Raw genomic sequence first — 9,309 nt, forward strand, 5'->3', positions numbered from 1 at the left:
CCCTGACCCTTAACTCTCCTGTCCCCCTCCTCAATTCAGATGCAGACTCTGGATTTATACTTTTTTGTAACTACAAGTGACCAAAGCACTTTTTGATTACCTTAGGACCAAAATTCTCTTCAGGGCCCTACCTAGATTGCTCAACTAGTCCACATAGCATATTTAAACAGATAGGGTTAAGGGGCAGAGGAAAAATAAAGCTCTTTACCGACTGCCCACAAATTGTTCAACAGAGGACTGTTTGCTTGTTTGTGATCTGTCACGTACACACAGGCACAGGACTCTAAGCCCCAGGGCAATGGGGACCTTGTCTCTCTTGTTCATTGCTGTAGCCCCAAGCCCAGAGCATTACCTGGCCCAGGCACTCAGTAAAGACCTATTGAGTAAACAAATGTTCTCTAACACAGAAACAGCAAGAGATGATCAACAGTATCACTGTTTTAAGTTCCTAAATTTTGGGGTGGTCTGTATGCCGCAAAAGATACTACAGCTCTGTACTCAAGCCATTTCCATCTACAGAGCAGAGTGCCTGGCCTTTTAATACCCCATCAGGATGTGTGTGGTCCTGGAGGCACTTCTCCCAGGCTGCCCTGCTCCAAACTGCCATAACCTCGGGGTGCCTAGCTGGCTCACTTAGTAAAGTATGGGACTCTTGATCTTGGGGTCATGAGTTCAAGCCCCATATTGGGCCTAGAGCTTACTTAAAAAGACAAAAACAAAAATGCAAAAAGCTGTCCTAGTCTCAAGCAAGCACAGAGGTATATGAGGGACACGGTATAGAGCATGGTCTCTGAAGAAGAGGAAGGAAGGATAAACATGAAAAATGTTTCTCCAAGAAAATGTGGGATCCGATTTCATCTTGAAGACACATGTATTTTTTGGATTGTTCACCAGATAGCTGGATACCAGGGCGGCACATTGCAGACACATTAGAAGTGACAGTCGCAGCAGCGGTGCCCCGAGCAGGGGACATACGGTGATCTATTGCAGTATACGTTATAAAAACATAACTTCTATTCACATTTTCCATCTCCTTGCAACGTTTGCATGCTTTATAATACATGTAATTTATAAACTAATGCATACATAATTTATGAACTAAAAGCATACACAGATTCAAGTGTTTTCTCAAAACCTTTTTTACGGGTAGATAAGGTTACACAATCATAGACTGTTAGAGGCCAAAAAGAACAAGGCCTGGCCTGGGAGAACATGGGCCCTCTCAGGCTGGAACCCCTAGGCCCATTGGAAGCACATTACATTACAGGACAATACAGGTCCTCTCTGGATCATTCTGTTCCACCACCTTATAGCTGCAGATCTCCTTGTTGAAGATTTTCTGGCACTTGGTTTTTGTCATAATGCACGGTTGTAGCAGGGCTGTCATTGAGACAAGAGCAAGGCCTGCTGGAAAGGATAGGATGCCCAGCCTCCCCAGGACCAACTCTGTGACGGAAACACCCACACTCCAACTGTCTGGGATACCCCTCAGCAACCTAAGGTCACTCTAAAGTGCCGCCTTTAGAAACCTAGACCCAAACACATAGAACCTGGACTAGCAACCCATAGACCATCCTTGGAATCATTCCTAAATTCCATCCTGCTTGCACAGGAGGACAACAGTAAGTTCTGACAGGTCCAGAAGCAGATCTGGGCCCCTGTGGGGCCCGGCAACTTGTGCCAGCCTGACTCTGCTTGCCCTCCCTACTCAGGAAGTGCCTGCAGTACTGATGTTTGAGTATGGGAAGGGAATGGTTGTCCCATCCCTGGCATGGAGGCCATTTAGGTAGGAGCTGGTTCAGCCAACAGGAACAAAGACTCACTCCAGGCAGGGATCATGGAGCTCAGAAAGAATCTGATGAAACCTGGATGTCACCAGACAGAAAACCAGTTCTGAATTCAAGCTTGGAGGCTTGCTGCTCTGAAATCAATACTCAAAAGACAAGTGACGGTGGGAAAGGAAAAGCTGCTTTATTTAGAAAGCTGGCAGGGTGCCTGGGTGGCTCATTAGGTTAAACGTCCGACTTTGGGTCAGGTTATGATCTTGCGGTTTGTGGGTTGAAGCCCCCTGTCGGGCTCTGTGCTGACAGCTCAGAGCCTGGAGCCTGCTTCAGATTCTGTGCCTGCCTCTCTCTCTGCCCCTCCTCTGCTCGCGCTCTGTCTCTCTCTCTCTCTCAAAAGTAAATAAACAATAACAAAAAAAAAATTTAAAAACAGAAAAAAAGCTGGCAACCTAGGAAGATGGTGGACTAACACCCCAAACACCATCTTCCTTGTCCATGTGAAGCCAGAGAGGATTTTTTTTAATGTTTATTTATTTATTTGTCTAGAATTCACAAACTGTGAGATCATGACCTGAGCTGAAACCAAGAATCGGACACCTAACCGACTGAGCCACCCAGGTGCCCCGAAGCCAGAGAGTTTTAAAGGGGATAGTGAAGGACATGAGGGGGGACACCGTGTGCAGGAGAAGCTGGTGCTCAGGTGGGTCATCGTACGCTGACATGATGCTGAACAGACATGCTACCATCAGTGCCAGCTGTTTTCAAGTGCAGTCAGGACTTACCTCCGGGGAAAGTCTGATCCTTCATTCCTCAAGGCCAGCCAATTGTCTGCAAAATCTCAAGGAAAATAGTTTGGTTCTGCTACAAATCAAGGGGCTTAGGTCAGCAAGCAAGCAGTGCATAAGCTTGAAGCAAGTTAACTTTTTTTTAAATTTTTTTAAATGTTTATTAATTTTTGAGAGAGAGAAACAGAGTGCGAGCTGGGGAGGGGCAGAGAGAGAGGGAGCCACAGAAACTTCAGCAGGCTTCAGGCTCCGAGCTGTCAGCACAGAGCCCGATGCAGGACTCAAACCCACGAACCATGAGATCGTGACCTGAGCCGAAGTCAGACACTTAACCGACTGAGCCACCCAGGTGCCCCTTGAAGCAAGGTAACTCTTAAGACTGATTGGTGGGCTATTACATGGGGACCATCTCCCTGGGAAAATCCACCCACACATTCAAAGGTGCAAACAATTTTAGGGTTCAATGCCCTCTGGAAATACACCCACAAACCTCAGATTTAAATTGCCCCTCCCCAAAGTGTACACAGAAGAAGCCCCCATGGCTCTTTGTGATGTTTCCATCCAAAAAGTGACCCTTGACTTATTTTAACAAAAGAGAACTTTTCAATACTCTCTCCCAAAGAGTAGAAACCAAAGTGAGAACTGAAAAAAGATTTTCCCAGGGCACCTGGGTGGGGGTCCTGGGCAGTGGGGGGGAGACCAGGGCAGTCTGGGCCTGGGCCTCCTACCTCAGGCTGGATCGTGCTGGGCAGCTTGAGATCTGGACAGCGTTCCCCTAGAAAATACAATAGGCCAAAAAATTCTCCCAGATAAAATGTAATCACACCCTCTATTTTGCTATAGCAAAACAAAAACAAAAACAAAAACAAAAACTTCATGAGAAAAACTCAGTAGGCTGTGAGAAAATTACAGGGAAAAGGAGTTGACTCTGAACAGTAGGGAGAAATATAGAACAATGTGCCCAATGGGATAGGCAATGTGGCAGGAAGGAGGGGAGGCTCACCTTGAGCCCAGACTAAATGTCAGCTACTGACCCACAGTCAGGGAACACAGAACCAGCATAGAGAAGGCATTAAAATATTGAGTCAATTAATGTATATGCAAAAGCTATTTAATATTTATACTCACCTGATTATCCCTATTTTATAGTAAGTAAACTTTTACAGGCTCAAAGAGATTAAGAAACTTATCAGGGTCACACAGCTGCTTTACAAGAAAATGGAGATTCAGACTCAGTTCCTCTGGCATCAAGGCTCTTCTCACTTCACTCTTTTCTACACTAGGTAGGTGGGAACCTGGGAAGAGGGTCGTATTGGCATAGCTGTGATGATGGAGCGCTGGAGGCAGGAGAGAGTGCCAAATCTGGGGGACATGGATGCATTGGCCACTTTGGAGATGCACTCTTATGTCAGAGAGTCATTAGCCCTTAACCTAGTCCAAAACAATCACACTCCAGAGTCACACTGACACTTGATACAAAGACAACGTCAAATTTCTGGAAACACAAAACCAAGGATTAGCTGTAATATGCAGTGACCCAACCAAGGCAATACCTGGGAACCTGCTTCAGCTAGCCAGCCAGTCAGTCTCCCAATCCAATATCCCTCTTATTCCATTAAGCACTTAGCATAGGGCACACTCAGTAAATGTGTTTGGAACTATCCAGACACTTAACTTCTGTAGCACACTCAAGTATTTGATTTAAAGTGCTTATTTCTCTACTCACTGGTGGTGTCATAAGACTCCCTGAGGTACTTGTGTTTTGTGGGGTTTTTTTTTTAATTTTAAATTTTATTTTAGAGAGAGAGCGCATGTGAGTGAGGGAGATGGCGGGGGAGAGTGAGAGAGAGAGAGAGAGAGAGAGAGAGAGAGAGAGAGAGAGAGAAAGAGAGAGAGGCTTTTAAGCAGGCTTCACACTGAGCGTGACCTGAGCCAAAATCAAAAGTCAAAAGACAAGAATCAAAAAAATCAAAAAACACTAAACTGACCCAGCCACCCAGGCACCCCAGGCGCTTGCTAAATTTCAGATTCCTTATCTCCTACAGATTCTGATTCAGTAGGTTCTGGGATGGGCCCCAGGAATTTGTATTTCATCAAGCTTCTCAGCTGAGTCTGTGATCAGGCAAGTTTGGGAAAATGCTATTTATGCCAATGCTTCTGTCATCAGAGCTGCTCCTGTTCTTGCAAAACACTATAGGCCAAGGTTGGCGTGAAGACATCAGGTGGATTGCAGGGGAGGGGTGTGGAGAGTGGCTCTTATGGATATATCTGCTGAGGAAACAGGAAAATTAGGGCCACAGTGTGGGTACTCTCTATCACCCCAAGCACCCTACCTACCAGTAAAAAAGGTTTTGAGCAAACACTTGAATCTGTGTATGCTTTCAGTTTATAAGTTATATGTATTATAAAGCATGCAAACATTGCAAGGAGATGGAAAATAAATGTGAATAGAAGTTATGTTTTTAAATGTATACTGCAATAGACCACCGTATGTCATACGTGTGTCTTCAAGATGAAATCAGATCCCACATTTTCTTGGAGAAACATTTTTCATGTTTATCCTTCCTTCCTCTTTCAGAATAGACACTTCAAGAAAAAAGAAGGCCCTCCTCTTTAATCAGACAGCTATTGTGAGCCTGGGGCCAAGTTTTTTGTTTTGTTCTATTTCTGTTGGATTATCTCTGCATAAATGCCTCATTTCTCCACTTTGCTTTGGTTCTGATCCCCAAATGCACATGTGAAACATCGTGAGTATTTTAAAATTTATGCCTGGGCCCCACCCCAGAACAAAGAGATCAGAATCTCTGAGCATGGGGTCCAGTCTGCCAAAGTTTTAGAAAACTCCCCGAGTGATTCAAATGTTCGACCAAGGGTGAGAGCCACTGCTTTAGATCCTTGGCGATCCCAGTGTGCTTGAGGAGTGGCATCAGCACCCCCTGAGGCAGTATTACACATGCCAACCCTCACTCCCACTCCAGGCCCACAGAAACAGAACCTGTATTGTAACGAGATTCCCAGTGAGGCTGCATGCACATTACAGTTGGAGAAGCACTGCTTTGGAATAGTTGATGGTTTTCAACCCTGGCTGCATGGAGGAGTTGATGAAGAATCTTTTAAATGCTCAGCTCTGGGGCTCCTTGGGGACTCAGTGAGTCAGGTGTCCAACTCTTGATTTCGGTTCGGATTGTGATCTCACCGTTCGTGAGTTCCAGCCCCATGTTGGGGTTTGTGCTGGTATCGCTGAGCCGGCTTAGGATTCTCTCTCCGTCTCTCTCTGCCCCTCCCCTGCTCATGCTTTCTCTCTCTCTCTCAAAATAAATAAACATTGAAAAAAAATTTTTTAATGTGTAGCTCCTACCCCAGAGATTTTTTTTTTTAATTTTTTTTTCAACGTTTTTTATTTATTTTTGGGACAGAGAGAGACAGAGCATGAATGGGGGAGGGGCAGAGAGAGAGGGAGACACAGAATCGGAAACAGGCTCCAGGCTCCGAGCCATCAGCCCAGAGCCTGACGCGGGGCTCGAACTCACGGACCGCGAGATCGTGACCTGGCTGAAGTCGGACGCTTAACCGACTGCGCCACCCAGGCGCCCCAACCCCAGAGATTTTGATTTACCTGGGATGGGGCCTGAGCACTGGTAAGTTTCAAAAACCCTCCAGGAAATTCTCAAACAGCTAGGGTTGAGAACTACTGTCTTATATAAATGGCATATTGCAATCCCTCATTTTATTTTTTCTCTATCTGCCCTAACCCTCCTTCTCATCTGTAGACTCAAAGGCCTTCATCTGCCAATGGGTTACACCTACCAGGCTGCAATAATATAATAAACATTGAGAAGCCAGGACTTACCATTAGATAAACCGCCTGGAGTGTTCTTATTAGGTATGACACAGCACTGAGCATTGCATAAAGTCACAAAGTTGGCCAAAACCCTGAGGCTGCCCAGAAGAACGTTATGCAATGTAAAGCAGAGGTGGGAAGGAGAACCAATGAATTCAGATGGTAATCACTGAGTGAAGTGTCCTGTACCAGAATCCCAGCTGGACTGTGGCAGGTGGTTTAAAGGTGGAGCTCAGGCAATCTGGCAAAGGAATAATACTCAGGATTACCCTCAGGTAGTCTAGCAGAGGAATAAGACCTAAATGTATTACTTAAAATAAACTGGAGAAAGAGCTAAAATGTGAGCCCCAAGTCATAGAAAAATGAGAGTGTGCTATTTTATTACAGAGAAGGTTCAAGAAACCCTTGTGGATTAGTGATTTTTTTTCAGAGTATGTATAATTGAAAGTATAGAAATGAGGCAGTAAAGGGACTTTCAAGAAGATGATAAAACACTGACAAAGATACAGAGACAAAGAAAACGCAGTAGGAGACCTGATGGCGCTAACTGGGTTAGCCAAAGTTCTCAGACCATGAGGCTAAGAACCTCATTTCCAGAAAAATTTTTTTTTTTTATTTTTATTTATTTTTGAGAGCAAGAGACAGAGTGTGAGTGGGGGAGGGGCAGAGAGAGAGGGAGACACAGAATCCAAAGCAGGGTCAGCACAGAGCCCGACACGGGGCTCAAACCCATGAACCATGAGATCATGACCTGAGCTGAAGTCAGATGCTTAACTGACTGAGCCACCTAGGCGGCCCTTATTTCCAGAAAATTAAGGCATCTTGAGGGCTGCAGGAATGTATCAGTTCATCTAGGCTGATACTCTTATCTGTGGGACAAAGAAAAGTATCAAGTTGCTTTTCTCAACATTTTGAGATGGGCAAGCTAGAGAAATGAATTTTAACATGAGAGTTTCAGGAACCTTTTTAAAAGTAAGATGGGCTGAGGGTCTTTGTTCTGTAAAATGTATAAAATTAATTATGAACTGATGCTTCTTAAAGTAGTGCTACTGATACAAGAATAGAAAGACATAGGGAACAAAAATAGAAAACCCAGAAAATGTATTTATAAATATATGTTAAAGTTTAACTAAAATAAGCTTAGCCTTTGAAATCTGTACAGAATGATTATTCAATAAATGGTATTTGATAGAAGAAGTGGTAGACTATTTGGGAAGAAACAAAACTAATTTCCTACTTTATTTCCCACAATGAAATATATTCTAAAAGGATTCAAAGGCTAAATTTTCACAATAAGATCATGAATGAACCCAGGAAATACAGATATTTATCTTATTCTAAGGAGAAAAGAAAAATAAATAGGTTTGAATATGTAAAAGTTGTGAGTCCATAAACAAAATTGGAAAGCAATGAATGACCAAATTTGGAGAACAATTTTGTTATATGAAGACTTTCTGTATATCAGTGGGAAAAAAGAAAAACATCCTAGCAGAAAGATGGCAAAGGAAATAAAGCGGCAATTCACACACACACATGGACCCAAACAGAAATGATGACCAAAAACATGAAAAAGTTCAACTTACAGATAACACAAGAAATGTAAACACATTGATAAAATTGAACCATATGGGGTGTCTGTCCAATTGGATGAGGCCCCCAAATGTGGGTCCATGATGGATAGGGTGAAACTGGTGAAAGAATTCGTCTGAGGCAGAACAAAGGAGATAGGAATTTATTGAATACACCACAAGGGAGCTGCAGGCAGGACAGCCGAGGAGAGGCTGCCTGCAAGGAGGCAGTGGGAAGGGGCAGCTTTTAAAGAGGGAAGATGAAGGGTACTTGGGTGGCTCAATTGGTTAAGTGCCTGACTTTGACTCAGGTCATGATCTCGTGGTTCGTGGGGCTCTGTGCTGACAAGTCAGAGCCTGGAGCCTGCTTCAGATTCTGTGCTTCCACCTCTCTCTGCCTCTACCCCCTCCCCCTCTCAAAAGTAAATAAACATTAACAAATTTTTTTAAAGAGGGAAAATTTTTAAAGAGGGAAGATGAGGAGGTATGGCATTCTTCCATTCTCCCTTTTTTGGAATTCTCCCTTTTTTGGTAACTAAGCCTGGTAGTAAGCAGCCCATTGGTCAGTTAGAGTTTATGGACATTTTGAGGTGGGTCACCTGATGGGCTTGTCTGTATTCAGCCTGGTGGTGGTCGCTGTGGCCCCTTTCTACATTCCATCCCTCAAGCCTGCTTGCCTAAAAGTAACCTCTACACACAACAGAATAGCAAGAATAATTATTTAATTTCTAATACCCAGGGGAAATAGAGGTATCTATGGGAAGTGAAATGCACAAGGATGGTTTCTGTAAGAGCAAATTTCCCAATGACTGGCACAGTGCCTGGCACGGAGCAGCCTCGCAGGATAGGATGACACCAGGGTTAATACAGGTGTTCCAGAGCAGGAGAAAGATCCTGACATTGTCACTCAGTGCCATAGTTAGAGAGAGCTCATCTGCCACTGATAAGGTGCTGGCAGGAAGGTTATTCTTCTCCCCACCCCCTCATAACCCCCACTCCCCCACCCCCCCCACCCCTCCACCCCCCCACCCCAACCCCAGGAGCCTGAGTGATGGGAAAAGGATGTTGTGAGCAGGGGTGAGGAGGAAAGAAAACAAAATGAGCAGTTCTCCTCAGATGTCTTGTAGCCAGCTCTGTCAGATTGATTTTCAACGTTTGCTCCTATTTCAACTTTCATCTTTATAGCCTTAGTTTTCCCTTTATTTTAAAATTTATTTCAGATGCACACATGCACACATACACACACACACAATTCACACATGTGATAGAAACAAAGAGAACGTGGTGATGAGCGAAAGAAAAAGTTCTGCAGTTGTACTGTCCAAAGAGAA

The 9,309-nt window shown here is 44.2% G+C and overlaps 1 protein-coding gene across 1 annotated transcript; it reads right to left on the minus strand.

The window, feature by feature from the left end:
- Window positions 1-1,261: 1,261 nt before the first annotated feature.
- MSMB (microseminoprotein beta) lies at window positions 1,262-6,567 on the minus strand (the record flags this gene model as incomplete). Its single annotated transcript, XM_058696044.1, has 3 exons — window positions 1,262-1,507; window positions 3,076-3,344; window positions 6,420-6,567. Coding segments are annotated over 3 exons (663 nt in total), but the record flags the coding sequence as incomplete, so codon positions are not given.
- Window positions 6,568-9,309: the final 2,742 nt, after the last annotated feature.

The sequence above is a fragment of the Neofelis nebulosa genome, chromosome 13 (genome assembly GCF_028018385.1).
Source record: "Neofelis nebulosa isolate mNeoNeb1 chromosome 13, mNeoNeb1.pri, whole genome shotgun sequence".
Taxonomy (NCBI): Eukaryota; Metazoa; Chordata; class Mammalia; order Carnivora; family Felidae; genus Neofelis; species Neofelis nebulosa.